Raw genomic sequence first — 21,930 nt, 5'->3', positions numbered from 1 at the left:
CCTCCCTCCTTCCTTCCTTCCTTCTTTCTTTTCTACCAGTCCTGGGACTTGAACTCAGGGCCTGGGTGTTGTCCCTAAGCATTTTCACTCAAGGCTAGCACTATACTACTTAAGCCACTCTTTCATGTGCTTCTTGCTATTTAATTGGAGATAAGAGTCTCACAGGCTCAAGTTGGTTCCAAACCTTGATCCTCAGATCTCAGCCTCCTGAGCAGCTGCAGTTACAGGCATGAGCCACCAGTGCCTGGCCCCCTGCTTCATTCCTCTTGGGTCAAGGGCTCTTCCCTATTCCAACCAGCCATGGCTGGAGACAGATCATGTGGCTAGTTGTCTACTCAAGTAAGGATGAAAGAACAGTTAAAGAGGGAACTAGGTATGCCCTGGACAAAAAGTGTTTGAGACTAGATCCAATGACTGGCAACAAGACATTCTCCAGTGTCTCTGGTAACAAAGTATTTTGTAAAGAAAAGACTAAGAGTCTTTGAGTGTAGGCATTGTCACACATGTGCTCTACAATGCATGCATTGTGAATTATGTATGCGGTACATGGGAGCATGGAAGAGTAGTGAGAGTAGCCAGAAAACTGTGACACAGCAAACATGCCTGGGCCTTGCTGCCACATCCCCAATCTGAGTCAAGAGTGGTGGCAGCAGACAGCCACCTCTATTCCCAGACTGTTGGTACAGAGGAGAAGTATAGGAGATGGGAACACAGACTGAGGATGAATGTACTTGCGTGCATGTGTCCTTGCATGCAGATGTCATCATGCATCACACGTGAGTCTTGATTATGTCAGCCGGGCATCTCTAGTCCAACGATTTTGGAACAGCATTCCTCCCATGATTGTTTCTCTGAATCCTCTGAGCTCACCAGCCAAAGTATATGGAACATGTGTTGTGGTAAGATTTCATTGAAATGTATAAAAAGATGCATCTCCACTGCCTCAAATTCCCTTTAACCTAGGAAATGTTTGCTATGTATGGCCTAGGTGTGCTGCATGCAGCATGGCCAATATTCATTGAAAGGAGCCCTGATTCCGTGATGTTCCTGAACCTGCCAGTCCCAGAGCAACTGGAAGAGCAGGGTATATGAAGGCCACTAGGAACCTTAGTGTCAGCAAACATGGCAGAACAGTAGACAATTTTGCATAGAATGAAGACCTGAAGTCACTGGACATAGACATAGAGCTGTGTTTTTTGGTGCCACTTCCTGAAGGTAGTTGGAAGCCTACTAGAAACTCTGGTGACCAGAGTTGTGTGATAGAGGCCAGAAAAAGGAACTTGTAAAACCTACCCAGCAAGAGAGGGTCAAATTGGCCAGAAGCTCACTGTGTCTCCATCCATCCTGCCTGGACCACACAATTCTGACCACGCCCCCTACTTTTTTCATGTTTCTCTCTGACCAATGGGATGTAACCACCGGGGCCACGCTTCACATGTTGCCTAATAGCACTGTCTCTCCTCTGGCTTACCCAGCAGTTGAGGGAGGTAGAGGTGCTGAGTGGTGAATAAGAGAATTGAGGTGAGTTTTGGAGAGTTTAGCAATGTGTCCTCCACCCCAACCTGCACCATTCTAGTGTTGTAATGTCTGAGCAAACAAGATGAAAAAAATTAGCTGCAGGAAAGAAACGACTGCAAGGATACCAGCAGAGGAATTGTCCTGGTGGACCTGCAGAAGCCAAGAAAAAGAAGAAAACTAAAAAGGGAGGTAACTCCAAGACAACCACCACTGGGGACTGTAATTCAACTGAGGGTGTAGCCAAAGACCACACTGACCCTGAGCCTCCCCAGTCTTTGGGCACAGTCAGAGCTGCAGGGGTCAAGAGTGTCACAGGCCCCAATAACACTGAGGATCTAGAAAAGCTCTACCAACACTGGTGCTTGCCCTGGACTCCAGCAGAATACAAAACCAGCAGCTCTGCAGTGAGATCAAACAAATGAAGCAGGAAAAGAAAGACCTGCAGGATCAACAGGGTGAAGAGAATGAGAAGATAGCTTGTGTGCAAGAAGCACTGAAAACAGAGCTGGAGCTCTATCAAATCAGATGTTGGTTTCAGAATAACTTGATTTACAATCTGCTGTGGTCCATATACAGCAGGTGGCCAGTGAAAGAGAACTGGAGTAGAGGGTCTTACCAGCCACCTGCTGGCTTCACAGCAGCACATGACAAAGCTAGAGATGACCCTGCAGTCTCCACCACACAGAATGAGACTGAGAACAACCTAGAGCTGATTAAAGCCCTGAAGTATGTGAAGCTGCAACTCCATGAAAAGGCCAGAAGCTATGAATACCTGGAGGAAGAGAATACTAAGCTGCAGGAGCGACTGGAAAGCCTCCTGACACAGAAGGCCAACATGAAGATCAAAATTCACAACTTTCATCAAGCACTAATGGAGCGGGCAGAGAGAGAAAGACAACTAGACAACATGAAAACTAAAGAACATTAAAGTTGGAAAGAAACAACTTTGCAGAGGATCTGAAGGAGAGTTCCAGGTGGTTCTGGTCCTTCTCCTGAAGGACCAGAAACTCTGGGGGCAGATGAGTCCACTGAGAGAGGAGAAAGGGCAAGGGATGAGGCAAGTGTTGGACCTAGAGACCAACCTGGTAGAACCGAGAAAGCAGCTGACAGAGCTGCCCTCCCGCAGCCTCCTGCAGAACCATCTCAGGCCTGCTGGCCCAGGCCTTCCAGTTGCAGAAGGAGCTCAAGCACACCTATGGGAACAACTTCACATCCAGGTAGAGGAAAGCCAGAGCTTTGGTCTCCAGAACTTGGAGCAACAGCAGAGGCTGTGGATACTGGAGAAAAAGATCGAGGAATGGGATCAGCATGCTGAGGATCGGCAAAAGATCCTTGAGACAATGGAAAAGGAACATGAGACCATGAGACACACACTCATGCCTAACCGAGAGCTGAAAGATCAGCTGGCCCAGCTATAGGATGCCTTCCACAGGCTGAGCGGTGAGAAAGAGGAGCTTGCAGGTGAAGAAACATCTGCAGGAGAAGCTGGGCCAGCTAGAGGAGACGTTAAAAGAATGGAAAAAGGTGGCTGAGTTAAAGAGCCAAGTGGCTCAGAATCAGTAGGAGCTGCAGGACCAGTACCTGGCCCAGCTGCAAGAACTCAGAGCTACCAGTGAACAGCACATGACCCTCCAATAAGCAGCTGAGCTCAGAGAAGGAGGCCCTGCAGCAGAACCTGCTGAGGCACACCCAGCTGCCATAGCAGCTGGAGCAGAAGCAGGTGCATAGCAAGTTGGGAACCACACAGTGCCTCAAAAGTTACAGGTCACACTGAAGTGCCTGGAAACAACAAGACAGGAGAATGAGCAGCTGCAGGCCCAACCGAGCTCCCTGGTTTTCCTTAGGAAAGGTGAAGGAATAAACAAAGAAGAGAAGGGCGAAGAGGCGACTCTACATGATGTGACTGTACCAGAGGATGTAGACCAACCAACACCATGTGGGATTTTTACCTTGGAGCACCATCAGTGGCTGAATCAAAGAAGGTGAAGCTCAAACAGCAGCTGCAGGAGCAGCAGCCTGCTGTGGATGCTTGGCCAACCTAGCAGTCCAATGCCAGGTACAGCTGGAGCGCCAGGCCCTCCTCCCCAAAAGCAGGAACCATAGGAAACAGAACAATAGGTGCCCAAGAAAAAGCTGAAAATCTGCTTCATCCAGGACCTTCCTGACAAGGTGGAGTGCCAGAATCAAGTGGCTGACTCCAACATCGGTGCAGCCAGCTGTCAGAATACATCAATGCCACTGAAGAATGCATAGTTTTCTATAAAGAACAGATGGAAGGGCTGGATGAGCTGTACCAGGAGAAAGATGAGTGTCTCAGCTGGCTATCCCAGGAGAAGAGGGCGAAGAAGGAGCTGCAGAAGCTGCTGTTGCAATGTGGAGCCTGCCCAAGGAGAGGCTGGGATGTCGTGCTTCCTGGAGAACTCTACCACACAGCAGATTGTGCCACTGCTGCCAGATATCCAGAAACACCAAGAACGTGCAGGCTTGGGCACTGAACCCTCCTTCCCTTTCTTCTCCAGGCTGACACAAATGATGAGTTTGAGATCATTACTATCTAAAGACGTGGCAGCCACCACCTAGAGAAGTGGGTTCCTGTCCTTTTGCATTACTCTAGGTCATGGCAGCTGGCTGACATTTTCTCAGGCCTTGTTATAATGTGAGATTGGAAGGGGTAACTGTAGGCCAGATGGGGCAGAGGGTGCAGGGAGGTAGCCTAAATTCTGGGGACTTTGAATAATCCATTGGTTGCCAGGGAAGGGGCCCACATGGTGGTTATTGCAAAGAGCAAATTCTTTACAAAGGAAGATGGGGAACGATGACGTAGGTTTCTCTTAGCATATTAGCAGCCTCATGTTCTGCTATATTCCTGTGCTGATTTATGGAGCAGTTTCATAATTCTTTAGATCTTTTAAGGAAAAAATTATATTATTTTCTCAAATGAGTTATTTCATTATTTACCATAGGTTGGTACATTTATGCATTTTTAATATTCTGCACCAGTAACTCTGATTTTTTTGTTTGTATTTTAATATACCATGAGGGTAGTACACTGAGGTGAAAAACAGTATAAACTGTGAAAAAGAAGAAAAGGTAAAAAGAAATAATATTAATAAAACAAATGGAGGTGTCCTGTAGTGGAAAAACATACCCCAAAGAAGTGCAGAAATGGAAGGCAGAATAACAATAATGCACGATTATAGAACATGTATAATGAGAATGTCAAGCATCTCAATTTTTTACTTATGAATTGTTCACATGATAAATGTGGCACATTGTTCACTGAATCAAATAAAATATTAAAATATAAAAACATCCCTAAACTATGCAAGCTATCATTGTGGTCATCTGATCCACACCATCTTTTGTTTGACTACCATTAATGAGAGGTTTCTCACTACTTGCAGAAACCACATACTCATTGCCCAACAACTTCCACTATTAGAACTATTTTCCATGTGACAACACCTTCTTTCAAGATGCTAAGTTTTAGCATCAAGCCTATGTTTTCTTTTGAAATCATAATGTGAATGATAGACAAAGTACCAGGTACGATGATATACAAGCATGACACTCAGACTTAGGGGGCTGAGATAGGAGGATCGATCACAAGTTCAAGACAAGCCTGAGCTGACCTTCAACATAGATTAGGTGGTAGGCTGATTCTGTTTATAGTGCCAAAGCTACAGATTCTTTCTCAAAGGATAGCAAGACCTTGTCTCAAACAACAGCAAAATCAAGTAACAAACAGTAAAGGGCAAAAAAAGAAAGAAGGATTCATTGGATTTCGGTGAATTACTTGAATAAACAACCTAGAGTCAGAATGGTTAAAAACAGAATTTCTCCTCCTCTTTCTCCTCCTCCTCCCCCCACCCCCATCCTCCTTCTTTTTGTCTGCCAGTTCTACACCTTGAACTCTGGGCAGGGGGTGCTGTCCCTGAGCTGCTTTTGCTCACGGCTAGTATTCTACCACTTGAGCCACAGCACCATGTCCAACTTTTTAAAGTAGTTTATTGGAATAAGAGTCTCTGGTTTCAAACTCATTCCTCAGATCTCTGCCTCCTGAGTAGCTAAGATTACAGGTGTGAGCCACTGGCACCAGCCTAGAATTTCTTCTTAAAGAATTACTAGTACTCCTCCTAATATGACCATTCCTACAAATGTACCAAAGCAAAGGAGATGGGAACATTTCTAGTTTCAGTGTACAGGCAGGGAATAGATATTAGATAAATGCAACTAAATACTCCCTTGCTTTCCAAGGATTTTCCTGCTCCTATATAACTTCCTTTGCTTAGAAAAGCATAACCCAGAAAATAGCTTTACTTCATTTTTTTCCTCATTAACCAAAATAATGGTATTATTTCTTCATAAAAGAACCTCATTAGCCATACATAAATGACTGGCATTTAGATACTGATAAGAAGACCCAAAGTTAGAAGAGAAGATAGGAACACAAATACAATCTCCAAACTCCACTGGGCCATTATTATTCAACCTGTTGCTGCCAGCTGCTCTGTTGTTCACATTATTCAACAGTATCACTCGGCTTGTTTCAGTAGCCAGGGCATACTACTTATGGATACGGAGAGTCTCATTCCTATTCTAAACTCAGAACAGGAAATGAAACACGTGGGTGATCTGCAGCTGTGGCACTAAAAACAGAACCAGCCTACGACCTAATCTAGGTTCTAGTCTATACTTTGTCTCCTGAACTACAGATCGGAGATTTTTCAGTCATTGAAAACATACCATTTTATAAAGACCAGTGAAACCTCTGTCCACCATCTGTACATCAGATGGTAGACGACTCTGACCTGTAGAGTCCCTGTTGCCGGCTATCACCCTCTTATCTGCCCTGTTAATTAATGCATGGTTAAGAGGAACTGCTCTGGGCCCAGCTAGCTGCGCCTCACTGAGCAGGTATCATTGAGTTAAAGGCTTTTCCTGTAAACTTGGGTGTAACATTCATCTGCAAAACTGACAAAAGGCATAAAGTCTCTTACTCTCAAAAGTATATATAAGAAAATAAGACTAAAATTTTGTATAGACTGTTAGATACTTAATTCTTGGACTCTACTCACAGAGTGCCAAGTTATAGGCTTATTGCTAAACCAATAAGCCTATAATATTCCTGCCACCACAAAGTCTACAAGTATATGGCTGATGTTCAGTAACTATTTTTGCAAATCACTCAATAGTAAGATTACAGATCAAACTAAAACATTCTAGTTCCCGATAGAAAAATGACTAGGAAGCTAACGGGTGATGAGAAGCAAGTGAAAGACTGCATATACCAAACTATAAACATTATAAGTTGAGTATTACCCAAAATTCTTGAGATCAAAAATGTTTGGTATGTTATTCTTTTTGTAGTTGTGAATATTGCATATAAAATGAGGTGTTTGGGGGATGGGAACCAAATCTACACATGAAGTTCACTTATATTTCTTATTTATTTATTTTGTGCCAGTCCTAAGTCTTACATTGGGACACTGTTCCTGAGCTGCTTTTGCTCCAGGTTAATACTCTAGTGTTAACACTCTAGCCATAGCTCTACTTTCAGCTTTTGTGGGGTAATTAATTGGAGATAAGAGTCTCACAAACTTTGCCTATCCTGATTTCAAACCACGACCCTCATACCTCAGCCTCCCGAGTAGCTAGGATTATAAGCATAAACCACCAGTACCAGGTTCATCGATACAGTGCAAAGGTAATTTTGCACAATGATTTAGCACCCAAGCATTTTAACTGTAGTCTGTCACATGAGGTTTACGGTTTCTACTTTGGCATCATGTTGACAAAAATATGTTAGGATTTTGGAGTATTTAGAATTGTAGATTTTTAGAAGGATGCTGGATTTGTACAAAATCTTGGAGGATTTTGAAGGGTCCCTACACTGGGATTGGCTTTTTTCACTTATCAATGCATAATGTAAAACTATTGAGCCAGTTAAGAGTTGACAGTGGTGCTAACACACTGGCTGTACTGTCCAATAATGTGCTGACCAAAAATCACATTCAAAGAAAACAAAGCCCAACACTTGCAAGTCCTTGCCAAAATAAACATGTTCACAATGGTTAGCTGCAAAGGAAGAGCTGTACAAATGTGAAGATCCCTCAAAGGAAAGATAATCCATGCATGAAAGTGAGCAGAACTTTAAGTCTTTAAGCTTCTCTATTATAGATTAAACACTAAAATACAGTCTTTTCTCTCATGGATTTAGTTTCTCCCCACCCCAAATCAGTAAGATGGATTCACATTTTTAAATGATAACTGCTAGGTACTTTGAAGGGGTCATTACAATTCTATATGCAAGAAGACTGGACATGTAAGCCCATATTCAGTTCTGACTTCTCCCTGCCTTTACCCATTACTGTCAACACAATCCACTGAAGTTTCTCAGATCTTTCTTCTGTATTTTGAACCTTTTCAGTTTACTTGGGGGAAGAGGGGGATGTAGAGAGTGGGGAAACAACTTGGAAGATTTTTACTTGACTCTATACGTGGGGAAAAATTTTGAAGTGCCACCCTAAAATTTTTAGTGATACCAGTATTTGGATAATTAAAACTACTATTGAATTAGAGATGCTTCCTATAAATGGAGATCATCACAAGGGCCCAACTTAAAGGTGATCTTTTTCCAGGGAGCAAAATTGAAGGTTGGAACAGTGAAGTTCCAAACTGGTTGTTACTCACTGCAAAAGCATGCAATCCAGTTGTAGGGAACACAGCACTGACAATGGCCTGCTCCATCCGAGTGGCTATAGTTTCTATGGGCTATGAAATCCTCTGCTCCATTGAGATGTCTTTATGGATCCCACCCCAGAAGCATCAGAAAACAGAAATTAGAACAGTAAACTGGGGTGGGGCATGCCTGTAGTCTCAGTTGCTCAGAAAGCAAAGGCAGAAGGATCCCAAGTTTGAGACAAGTCTAGGGAAATTAGCTAGAGATCTTATTTCAGGAACAAAAGTAAAACAAAAAGGCTTGGGCTGTGGCTTAGCAGTAAAACACTTGCCTAGCAAGCTCAAGGTCCTGGAACTAGGTACAGGTATTAGGTACATGGGACTGAAAAACAACAATCACTTCTCTTTTTGATGGCTTCTTTGACTTTCTTCTTTGTACAAATTCACTCCTCATCATTCTTGAAAGTGTATTATTAGATTATTCTTTTATTCTCTTCACTTGGTGTGTAGTTGACATTCCATAATAGATGCACAATCACTTCATAAAAAGTTAGACAACTTTCTCTCAGAACACTCAGGCATGTTACTTGAAAAGTGGGTCATAATATTAATTCAACTACTTTTCATTTTTGTTAGAATTGCTTTCAGTTTGGGGAAAGAAAAGCTACTTACCACTTACAGAAATAATTCTACCTCACCGACCTCTTCATTTAATCATTCTACAATAATGAAGTTGGGAAGTGTGACAACACTAGATTGTAGTACACAGCCCAGGGCTCCGGGCAAGCATAATGCTTTCATTACACAGTGACAGACACATGTTCTAGCTTTTCCCCCAGTTCACATCATTTATCAGTATTTCTTCAGCCTAAGAGACTTTCAGATACTTTTTAAAGACAGAGCTCTCCATCTTAAGGCATTTTCCCTGTGGCCCTTCATGCTTGTATTCACAGAAAGATGATTGCAGATCCCACAGGCTGATGGCTCAGCCCCACAATACCACTCTCTACTTCAGATGCCAATAGCAGGCACAGGTTATGGCTTGTTTCTGACCCATTAGCTCTAACTCAAGATTCCCAAGACCACTTCCTCAACTTGTTTCTGACCCATTAGCTCTAACTCAAGATTCCCAAGACCACTTCCTCAAACCCCCTCTTCTCTCACACACACACTGGGTTGAACTAATTTGTTAGACAGGGAAACACTTCACTTAGGCTATTTTATTATAAATAAACTACTTGTGCTGAGTGGTTTATCATAACAGGTATTACAAGGTGAACGGCTAGATGGAAGAGATGTTCAGGGCGAATGGTGGGAGGTAGCAGAGGGGTAGAGGTAAGTGTGGGAGGAATGTGGAACTTCTACTCTCTCTTTCAAACTCTTTTTCAACAAGCCATCCTCCAGGAAGCTTCATTTGTTCTACTATCTTTAAGTTCCAAAACATGGTGCTTTAAGGATTTTATGAAGGCTGATTAAATAGATGTGATTGATTAACACGATTGACCACTGGAGATCAATTCAACCTTCAGCCTGTTTCTCCACCCTTGAGGCTGAAGGAGGTATGGGGCTGAAAGTCCCAACCATTGGTTTCTCGGAGGGACACCCTCCATACTGAAGCTGCTATACCTCCAACCCCCCCCCACACCTATCTGTAGGCTCATTAGCATACTGTAAAGGCATTCTTATCACTCAGATGATTCCATTGATTTTAGAGACCTACTATCACAATATCACATTTGCAGACTCACTAATGAATGAAGTTTTTAAAATGTATTTAGCTAGACACAAATGGCTCATGCTTATAATCCTAACTACTCAGGAGGCTGAAATCTGAGGATTGTGATATGAAACTAGTCTGGGTAGCAAAGTCCATGAGACTGTTATTTCCAATTAACCACTAAAATCTAGGAGTAGAATGGTGTCTCCAGTGGTAGAGTGCTAGCCTTAAGCAAAAAACCTCAGGGACAACATTCAGGTCCTGAGTAAGCCCCAGGACTAGAACAAAAAAAAAGTGTTTAAATGGTGAAAATTAGGGCTCTGTTCCAATGTGGATTACACTTTTTTCATGATATGCATGGACCATCTTCCTTTCAATAATTAGGTGATGTACATATTGCTAATCATTTTTATTACTATATACTACATGGCAATGCCATTATTTTCTTCCCAAATGCCTGGTTAAATTGTGAAATTGGTAAAACAATTATCTATTCTTAAGATCTCAAATCCTATTTAAAATTGGGATCAGGGGCTGCGAAGGTGGCTCAGTGGTAGAGGGCTTGCCTTGCATGCACGAGGCCCTGGGTTCGATTCCCAGCACCACATAAGCAGAAAAGGCCGGCAGTGGTACTGTGGCTCAAGTGGTAGAGTGCTAGCCTTGAGCTAAAGAGCTGAGGGACAGCGCCCAGGCCGAATTCAGGCCCCACAACCAAAAAAAGAAAACACACACACACACACACACACACACACACACACACACACACACACACACACACACACACAAAAAAAACAAAAAAAAAACCACACACACACACACAAAACTGGGATCATCATTTAAAAGGGATGAGCTTTTAATCCTAAATGACGAGAAGTCATATAGTCCTTAAGATTGCTTAAACTGTCAAAAATTCTGAAAGTTGAGCGGTGGCTCAAGTAGTAGAACAAAAGAGCAAAAGAAGCTCAGGGACAGTACCCAGACTATGAGTTCAAGCCTTAGGACTAGCAAAAAGCAAGGAAGGAAGGAAGGAAGGAAGGAAGGAAGGAAGGAAGGAAGGAAGGAAGGAAGGAAGGAAGGAAGGAAGGGAGGAAGGAAGGAAGGAAGGAAGGAAGGGAGGAAGGGAGGGAGGGAGGGAGGGAGGGAGGGAGAGAGGGAGGAAGAGAGAAAGAAAGAAAGAGAGAGAGAAAGAGAGAGAGAAAGAAAGAAAGAAAGAAAGAAAGAAAGAAAGAGAAGGGGAGGAAGGAAGGGAGGGAGGAAGGGAGGGAGGGAGGGAAGAGTGCTTTAGTCTATAGGCAGGCACAAGCAGATCTATCTTCAACACATCTTTCTCTTTTCCCATGTCTCTGATCCTGTTTCAGTTAAAAAAAAAAATTCTTCCTTTTCAACCTAAGAGTCTCTATACTGTCCTCAAATGGTTCTCATGGCTCTGCCTTCTAGAAATCACTTGATGATACTCTCCTCCAAAAATGTTTTGAACTACAACTTGTAAGCTTAAAAATACAAAATAAAACAAAACAAAAAACAGACATGGCCTAAGACCTAGTGGAATGCATGTTCATGGGCTAGCATTCCCATTGTGATAGGGATCCTTTTTTAAGGCCACAGCTTTACTCAAAGCCTGGATAGGAAATAAGCATGTTCAAACAAAAGGCCCAAGATGCTTATGGCTCATGTCTGTCATCCTAGCTACTCAGGAAGCTGAGATCCGAGGACTGCAGTTCAAAGCCTGCCTGAGTAGGCTTTCATCTCCAGTTAACTACCAACAAAAGCCAAGAGTGAAAGTTTGGTTCAAGTTGTAGAATATGAGCCTTGAGAAGAAAAAAAAAGCTACTCTAGACAAGAGGCCCTGATTTCAAGCCACAGTAATAATGCATCTACATACACATACAATCTTTACAAAGTCCTGCAGTCACTCTGTGGGGTGAGCCCCATGCTGGCAGTAGAGAGGTAAGGAAAGTTGGTGGTTAGGGAAGCTTTCTGAGTTAAGACCAAGTTCTTCTAGTCTGGTCTTCTGATCTTGGGCAATGTCACCAGGGCCCCAAGTGATCTATCTGTTTAATGCAATAATGTTAAGAGCTACTTCAAGAAGTTGCTGGAAAGATAAAAGGGTTGAGATAGGAAAAGTACTCAGAAATTGCCTTATAAATAGCAAGCACTCAATAATTACCTATTATCATCATTATCACTTTTACTGTTGTGAGGGAAATCCCCACCAGTCACTTACTGATTTGATTGTTCAGCTTGAAGGCGATGTCCAACTGCAGGATAAACAGCATAAACTGGAACCAAGGACTCATCTCCATGGAGGGGAGGGGAATGTGGACAGAAAACACAATGTCATTGGCTTCGATTTCCCTTGGAATTGCTTCCTCGATGTCTCGAATCTTGTCACACTGATTGGGTCCCCAAGGCATTAGCCATTTCATCTTGTGATGGTTTTTCCGGACGTCCACACATTTCACTGACATGTAGGACACTGCAGTCGTGGGCCCTGGAGCTGAAAAGAGAATGGGTTTCTGTTTTACCAAAAAGAAACTATTGAAGCGATCATTTCTAGTTAATGTTCTTTCCACTACTGCCTCCTCTCCACTTTGTGTTCTGCCTGCTAGAGCTGGAGGGTCAGGAATTCACAGGGATCTCCCCAAATCCATGGGAGGATCCTTCTGTGTGACCCACTGAGGGATCACAAAAGCATTGTCAGTCTTCCCATTGGGTTTTCACCACTTCCTTAAAACATACATTTGTATATAGTCTCATCTCTTTCCAAACCTACGTGACAAAAAGCCATTGTGCTCCAGATCCCACCTGGGGGACTTTGGCACATCTTGTCATTAGGAATCAGGGTCTTAAGCTGGGTTGGACAACTGTCAGTAAATCCTAATTAACTCTGTTATATCTGTATCCATTTCAGGTCCCTCATCTAAGAAACAAGATGGCTTCTGAGCTTCTTCCTAGCTCTAAGCTTCTACAGCAATGCCTTTGATGGAGAAGAAGCCATCTACGCCCTCAGGATTCTACTTCGCTTGGAACTTGTCAGAGGCTGCAAGGCACTTTTGCCAAAGTGGGTGCAAACATTGACACCTGAATGGTAGTATGTGCTAAAATATCAGGACAGTGGATCAAATTGGAAATATGTAATAGTAAAAACATTATCTTATGACTGTAAAAAGGTTACAAGATTATAACAGGAAATTCACAAAATTTAGTTTACAACAACATATACCCCACAATCCACAACAGGGAAGTAACTATTGTTAGAAAAATACTCAAGTACGTGTATGCTTGGATTAGTAACTAGATGAAAATTTACACATATTAAATTGTATAACCTTAATGAAAATATAAATATATTAACTTAGGAGTTTTTTTTCAAAAATAGATTCACATTGTACATAATTTTGGAACCTTGTCTTTTGGTTTACTTATAGAGAAAAAGGCTAACATGTGGTCCATAACCCCAAGCTCTCCAGCCAACCTGTTTGGGGTCAAGCCCTGACTCTGATTTCTAGTTTTGAGCAAATTAATAAACCTGTCTATGTTTTTGCCTTGTTATGGTTTGTATTGTTTGGTTCTATTCAAATAGGGTCTCATTTATGTAATCCAGACTGGCCTTGAACTCTAATCTTCCTGCCTCAGCTTCCCAATTGTTTCTATCATAAGCATGAGCTATCCATGCAGGTGTGCTGGAGACATCCGAGTTTACTATAAACTCCGCCTTTTTCACATGCTTTTGTTAAACTCCACTAAACTCCTTTGTGTATGTTTACCTTAAGCTCCACTTTACCGTTGAATTCGTGAGTCATTTAAACCAAAAGTGATAGGCTGGTTTAAACAGCCATTATGTGACAAAGTATAACCTCATTGGCCACCTGCATGTGGTCTGGTATGACTGTGCAATCTTTTGGGTGTGTGAAAATCTCATTGGTCGCCTACGTGATCAGACTTCACCTTGTGATTTTTGCCTTTAAAAACCTAAGTACGTGGGCCGCTGGGGGTCGCAGTATCAGCTCCCGAGCCTGTGCTGCGGCCCTGGCGGGTCAGTGTAGGAACCTTCTCAATAAAGTTGCTTCTTTAATAACAAAACAAACAAACAAACAAAAAACAAAGCATGAGCTATCATTATCATTTTGTTTTGGTTTTTTTAACCCATTCTTAAGTCAATATTTTACACAGACAGGGTCTCACTATGTTGCTCAGGCTAGCCTTCAACTTGTTGGTTCAAGCAATCCTGCTTCAGTCTCCTGAGTAGTTGGGACTACAGGTATGTCCCACTACACCAAACATCTCTAAAACACCAACAACCACAATAGCACCTACTTCCCTGAGTCACTGTATAGTTAAAACAAGAACAGTGTTTGAGCACATAAAAAATATATAAAATTAATATTTGTTGTTACAAGTATTTTCCAATTAATCAAAAAGTTTCAATTAGTGGTTGCAAGATAGTTGACTATATATTATGCCAAAGTTTACTACTCTTTTGTCAGGTTGTAAAAGCTCTTATAAATAAAAATAATTCTAGGGCTAGTTATCTGGCTCAGTGACAGGACATTGGCCTAGCATACACAGGACAGTAGATTTTATCCTAGGCACTACAAAAAAAAAAATGAAGAATAATTGCAAATTTTTTGGTTAATTTCCTCTTGCTTTTCTATTGCTATCTAAATTTGCTTATGATTTATTTAATAAAGATGTTCCAGATCTTATATAGAATCCTTTATTTTCTCTTTTTTTTTTTTTTTTGGGTCCGGTCGTGGGGCCTGCACTCTGGGCCTGGGCGCTGTCCCTCAGCTCTTCAGCTCAAGGCTAGCGCTCTACCACTTGAGACATAGCGCCACTTCTGGCTTTTTTCTTTTTGCTTATGTGGTGCTGGGAATCGAACCCAGGGCCTCAGGCATGCAAGACAAGTGCTCTACCACTGAGCCACCTTCCCAGCCCCTATTTTCTCTTTTCTTTTGTTCATGCTTTTGTGTTTAGAAAGATTGACCTTTTCTCTAAATTCAATAAACATTTACTTATATTGACGTCTAGTTACTTTTTACAGTTACAGTTTTAAACACATTTAAAGAGTTGATAATGCTACATTCAATTTGTTTTGGCTTTAGATATAAAATGAGGTCTTCTCTTTTCCATGTATTGGACTACATACATTTCATGGACCAATATTGTTTGGTTATTATTAATTTTTTGTTTGGTGCTAGTCCTGGAGTTTGAACAGGGGCTAGATGCTGTTCCTGAGGTAGTTTTTTTTTTTTTTTTTTTCTCAAGTGTAGAGCTTTACTACTTGATCCATAGCTCCACTTTTGGCTTTTTTGGTGGTTACCTGGAGATAAGAGTCTTGTGGATTTTTCTGCTCCAGTTGGCTTTGAACCATGGTCCTCAGATCTCATACTCCTCAGTAGCTAGGATTACGGTTTGATCCACTAGCTTAAAGATCACAGGCATGTATCAGGCATGTACCACTACACCTGGTACAATATTGTTTTGAATCTTGTAAATTGTCGGTTATTATTGATATTAGATAAAATAACTCCTTCCACCAATCCACTTGAAATTTATATTTTTTTGCTCATTTTTAATTATAATTATTTTAAATTTATAAATTAACATAGATAGCATCATCTCCTGACATTTAGTTTTCCTATTTAAACATTCTTGGAGGAGCTGGGAAGGTGGCTCAGTGGTAGAGCGCTTGCCTTGCATGCCTGAGGCCCTGGGTTCCATTCCTCAGCACCACATAAGCAAAAAGAAAAAAGCCAGAAGTGGCACTGTGGCTCAAGTGGTAGAGCGCTAGCCTTGAGCTGAAGAGCTGAGGGACAGTGCCCAGGCCCAGAGTTCAAGCCCCATGACTGGACCAAAAAATAAAAATATAAATAAAAATAAACATTCTTGGATTATTCACTAACTGGAGTTTTATTTTCAGATATCTTTAAAAACTTTCAGTTTTAACCAAGTGGGTCCCACTAGTACAAGATCATTGTAAGATATGTCCATCAAACTTTTCTCTGCAAATTAATAGTGAAAAGAAAAAACATAAATCACAGTTTATGCATGTAGTTTAAATGCATGCTTAATTCTGTGCGTCTAACACTAGCCATACTATATTTATGACCCTTTTCTTAGCAAATGTTATCTCTTATGTAATAAAACTCAGAAAACAATTTGCACATGGGAAGCTGAGACCACACTATCTCTAGTTTCGAGGCTAGAATTGGACATTTAGCACGTCTATCTCAAAAATAGTTTATAAATTTTGTTTAAAGATTAAAAAAAGAGGCGCTGGGAATGTATGTAAAAATAGTGCCCAGGACCTGAGTTCAAGTCCCAGGACTTGCCAAATAAAAAAAGGATTAAAAAGAGAGAGAGCAAGAGAACAAAAAGGAGAGAGCAGAGGAGGGAGGAGAGGGAAAAAGATGGGAAGAAAGAAGGGAAATCACACAGGAGTATCTAAAGCAAGAGAAAGTCACCTAGGAGACAAAAGTGTGTTATTTTCCATGCCTTATCCAGGAAATTTTGAGTAGTGAAATAATATGTTTGCAGAAATGTAGATTAATAACAATGAAAAAGGTACATCAAATTACACAGAGTCATCACTAACCTTTGCTAGGGAAGTGTTCCTGAAAACTCAAAAATTCTACCACAAAGACTTTATATACCTAATCCATGTAAACTCAGCCTTCTGGCTTATTGTTAGAAATATGAGTCAATGAAACTTTGGCTCTTGACTCAGCCATAGGGCCCCCTGACATTGCAAAGACCAAATGGCACATTTAACTGGACTCTTTTAATGTGGTTGGAGAAACCAACAATGAAATAAAAGTCATATGAATTCTATTTTGGGAGAGTGTACTAAAACCAACTGTTGCAGAAAATACTACATTTTAAAACATCCATTCTTCCAAATTTCCTTTACTTTTTTCTTTTTCTTTCTTTTTTAAAAAAACAAGTGTTTCTCATTCCTCCTCAGACCTAAATGAAAAATAGCCAGCCCAGTTCCTCAGCTAAGCTCCCAAACCACATTCCACACTCAACAACTGAGAGGCCGAACACTTGCCCGGCACAGAGCCTGCATTTTTAATGGGCTCCTAGGAACGCTGGCCTGTGTAACAGCCTACATTATTCTCATTCTTTCATTGCTCTCGTGTTTCATCCATAAAGAAAAATGAAATCCCCGAAATACTAATATTTTCATAGAGCTCATGGCAATGAACTTGGAGATGCCTCAAGTACATCTTAAGATAGAGTAGGAGAATGAAAATTTGTTTATTTACTTGAATACTTCAGTCTTCTAATCTCAAAAACTTTTGGCATGATTTTTAAACCTTGTAAATTTATTCAATATTTTCAACTGTTCTAGTAGTGTTCAAAACAGACCCTCAACGTGCATATATTATTTGAGAAAGTAAGCAGGCACCAAGATATTCACACAAGGACAGTTAATGTTTCCCCAATAACATCTTTACAACTCAGGACCACTTCCCACTGAAGCTCAAAGTGAATTTGCATGTCTTTCCTTATACTGAAAGCATGTCCAGTGAACTACAAGCAAAACCCTATTTCGTAAGCTGGCTGCCCATCATCCAAGGTATTTTCATTAGGTACAGCCAAAATTGTGGCTGCATGAATCATAAAACAGTATCTATAATCAAAAGGACTTTGATCTCTTTTTTAAGCAAGTGATTTTAAGAGAATGGAGCTAAGTAAGGATGTTGAATTATCTACAATATAACCTTTGAACAAGACACAATCTACTTACTGATAATGATGGCTTTACGTGGTTACTGGTGTGGTTGTAGAGATTAATGGCATCTGTATGCTTAAGAGAGGGCTGGATGTATTCAAGTCAACAAACTGAGTCATGTTTGCTCAGGTGAAAGCCAAAAATAACTAGTGCTCAGTACTCCCAGGATGGTAGCTGCAATATCACCCAGCTGCCTCAGCTCATATTTTAATGGCTCTTCCTCCCATCCCTAGCTCACAATTTAATTGGAACTATGTTAGACCAAAACTATTTCTACAGCAGTATGGTTGTAAAACAGAGCAACATGGCCCAAGATGAATATGTCCAGTACTGTGAATTGGTTAATTTATGTTACTAGTATGTATTGAAAAACACTAGTTCATTCTCAGCTCAATTCTCATTACTCCATCAAACTCAGACTAGCTTTTCTTTTCTGATATCACACAATATTTTTGGCCTCCACACTTCTCCACTCAAAAGTTGTTAAATGGGATACTAGATAACATTTAACTTCAAAGGAATATGAAATCAGCAATGTTTCTAACAAATTCAAAATTGTGAGGATATCAGCAGGCTCTTGTTGTTGTTGGTGGTGGTGGTGGTTTTCGTTGTTGTCTTCGTGGGGCTTGAACTCAGAGGTTGGGTGCTGTTCCTAAGTTTTTTCACTCAAGGCTAGCACTCTACCACTTGGAGCTACAGTACCACTTCTGGTTTTCTGGTGGTTAATTACGGATAAGAGTCTCATGGAGGGCTGGGAAGGTGGCTCAGTGGTAGAGCGCTTGCCTTGCATGCTCGAGGCCCTGGGTTCGATTCCTCAGCACCACATAAGCAAAAAGAAAAAAGCCGGAAGTGGCGCTGTGGCTCAAGTGGTAGAGCGCTAGCCTTGAGCTGAAGAGCTGAGGGACAGCGCCCAGGCCCAGAGTTCAGGCTCCACGACCGGACCCAAAAAAAAAAAAAAAAAAAAAAGAGTCTCATGGACTCTCATGCCTGGGCTGTGTTCAAACCAAGATCCTGAAATCTCAGCCTCTTGAGTAGCTAGGATTACAGATGTAAGCCACTGGTGCCTGGCTTCAGTGGTCTCTTAATTAGACACTTTACTATATTAAATGGCTATGTCTTTCGTAAGTTTTTCTATGCAGTAAGCAATTTTAGATGTGGTAGTGAAACTAAGAGACAATTAGTGATCATGTAAAATGTACAGCGAAGAAAAGAAACAATTACAGGGAAAATTATTTATAATTGTGGTCAATACTATATTTAACCTGACATTACCTGCAAAAGGACAATAGTTATTTGGGGCCTAGGGAAGATGAATATACTAGAATGAGAGAAAAATTCCAGCCATCATCGCAATGTTACTCTGAATAAAAGTGTAAGAGAACAATGACTAAACCTGTCCTTCTTTTGGAAGACTTCATGGACCCCAGTCAGCTTCCTGTTCTCTCGTCTTAAATGGCTGTTCATTTGACAAATTACTATCCAGCCAACCACTACCATTTTTCATGCTCAAGTTGAGTCAACATCAAATCATTAGTCCTACCCCTTCCAGAACCTGAAACTAAAAAGTAGGAAAGAAAGATACAAGACTTGGTTGCTTCGTAGAAAAGATAAAAATAAAACTAAAACAACATATTGACATAACACATGGTTTCTATTCAAGCCAACCCAGACTATTTATTTCTCTGCTTTATTACAAGATTCTTTTAGAGGTTACCTGGGAGTATTATTCTCCTGCAGTCATTGTGCTATCTAAAGATAGAGAGACAAATGATAGTCCCAGACTCTAAGTTACCAACAGTCCAGTGTGGGAGACTGAGGAGTCTGCAGAGAATCATGTCCTGATTGAGAATTGGTCTGACAGGGTTTGCACTGAATGCTTTTGGTGGATAGTTGCTAGCCTTGAATGAGAGTAAGTGTCAGACAAAAAGGAGTACCAAGGAGGGAAGGTACCAAAGGTACCAAAGAGGGAAAACTCTTAAGAAAGAGCATGTGCCTCAAAGGTATCCAGGTCTGAATATAAAAAAACTAAAAAGAGACTATTTAACAAAATGGCAAAAGGCACTAGACTCACTCCTTTGTCTATTTCAGTCCCTAGCTTACTCTAGCTAGTAGATATCCTTCTAATCAGAGAGTCTTAGTTTCTACTTCCTTAATAGTTACTGCTCAGATGTACAGAGTGATAAATAGAAGAATAATAAGAGACCTACACAAAACCAAGAATTTTTATTTGGAAGGATGTTTCTTTTCAAGACCTCCTATCCTATCGTGTGTGTGTGTGTGTGTGTGTGTGTGTGTGTGTGTGTGTGTGTGTGTGTGTGTGTGTGTATTTCTCTTTCACTCTTTGTCTCCCTGTACCTCTCTTTCTCTCTCTCTCTCCCTCATCTACAACTACCTGCAAACCCAAACAGGAGATCTTCAGAGAGAAGGGGGTGCTCTTGAGAGAGGAGTCTGGGTGGGGATGGAGACACTCTACCCCTTGCTCCTACAACAGGGCTACAAAGAGTCTTTGAAGTCTCAATCATCAGGTAATAATAGCCTTCCCCTAAATTAGACCAGGAATGTCTAGCTCCTAACAAAGATGATATTTAAAGATTAATCTGCTTTGGGCTACAAGGGGAAGGAATGTGGAGAACAGACAAGTTTGTAAGGGTAATTTGTGTTTACAGGCTTTAATAAGCACAACCTTGGCATCTGGAAACAACAACAAGAAAACCTTTTCAACTTGGTCAAGGCTTTCAGAAATATTTTCAAAAACTTTATTTTTGCAGTTGCATTTAGCTAACAAAACAAACAGCAAAACAAAGATATGCATTGATTTTTAAACCACGAAAGTACTAATAGATACTTTTTTATTTAAATGGGGAATAGATTTTAACTCTTGAACCTAGTTTCAGTTAAAAATTTACTGTCACATGTTAAAAATATGAACATTCTGTTTATCTATTCCTCATAATTTCATCTGATTTTTTTCTCTATTTTGTTCTATAAAAAAGAGCCAGGAGGGGTGGAGGTGGGGGAAGCCTAGAAGTATTAGCCCTTATGAAGAAATTATTTAATTATTTTATTAAAGTTATTTAATTAATTGGGGTTGATTCTAAAAGACTAGAAATCATGGGATCACTAAGACTGATTAAGCCTATGTCTTCAAGATATAGGACCAAAACAATAGCTGGATAATGCAAGTCCCAAGAACTACTTTCTCCTGAAGCTAAGCAGCTCAATAACAACTTTACTTTGGAATTCAGAGACAGCCTCCATAGATGGTATTTATAAGAAGGTCGTTTTTTAAAAAAAACCTATATGCTCAGAGTTAGTCCCAAGCTTTGTTTATCTGAATATCTACAACTTCCTTAAGAAAGAGAAAATGACAGAATCAAAAGAACCTAACTGGAAATGTGTTATTTAAGCAACTACAAGTTTTACTCTACATCTACAACAACAGTGTTGTTGTTGTTGTAGGTCATGGGGCTTGAATTCAGGGTTGGGCTCTGTTCCTGAGCTTTTTCACTCCAGGCTACTGCTTTGAGCCATAACACCACTCCCAGTTTTCTGGTGGTGAATTGGAGATAAGAGTCTCAGATAAGAGTCTCCTGCCCAGGCTGGCTTTGAACCTTGATCCTCAGATCTCAGCCTCCTGAGTAGCTAGGATTACAGGCGTGAGCCACCAGTGCAAGTGTTCCATTGAGATCTGCTAGTCATTCTTCATGCCCTTTTCTAGCTCAAAGGCCTTAGTTCTAGTTAAGAGGAAAACCATGGAGTATAGTATACAATTTAAGTTCATTAACTATCCTTCATGGAAGATAGATATCTAAGTTTCCAATTTCTCATTAGAATTATAGCTCTAAAATTTAAGCTAAAGAAAGTTCGAATTATGTTAAACTGACAGCACTTAGGAATTAACTGTTCATTCCTTCGCTGAAATTACTAGTAAGTTATAATGATCAGTCATGTATTTACCTCTTCCACTTAACATAGAGCATAAAATTCTCTACTTTCACCAAACTAGATCTTACCATAAAATTAAGCAAAAAATATTATTTCACCATTCAGTCACAGTTACTGCTGAACTTGAAGTGTGTCTGCAGAGACAGAGTCATCGCAGCCATGCCCTTGAGCATAAAATGGGATACAGCAAGATGCAACTCATTCTTGCCAGCCATTTTCAGTAAGTAATTAATCATGTTCACATCTGTTCTATGAAAGCTACATTTTTTAATAAAACATAACAGTCCTCTATATTCAACTCCTATCACTAAGATGCATAAATACACCC

General features: G+C 40.8%; 1 protein-coding gene across 1 annotated transcript in view; it reads right to left on the bottom strand.

Annotated features, from left to right (window-relative positions):
- The window catches only part of Wls (Wnt ligand secretion mediator), a 107,838-nt gene that overhangs the window by 52,230 nt on the left and 33,678 nt on the right, over nucleotides 1–21,930 (bottom strand). Inside the window, exon 2 of the mRNA XM_070025753.1 lies at nucleotides 12,141–12,413. Coding sequence (XP_069881854.1) covers nucleotides 12,141–12,413 — 273 coding nt within the window. The remainder of the gene's footprint in view (nucleotides 1–12,140; nucleotides 12,414–21,930) is intronic.

Source organism: Dipodomys merriami, unplaced genomic scaffold (genome assembly GCF_024711535.1).
Source record: "Dipodomys merriami isolate MVZ:Mamm:240054 unplaced genomic scaffold, mDipMer1.0.p SCAF_172, whole genome shotgun sequence".
Lineage (NCBI taxonomy): Eukaryota > Metazoa > Chordata > Mammalia > Rodentia > Heteromyidae > Dipodomys > Dipodomys merriami.
This window is presented reverse-complemented; position numbering and strand designations above follow the sequence as displayed.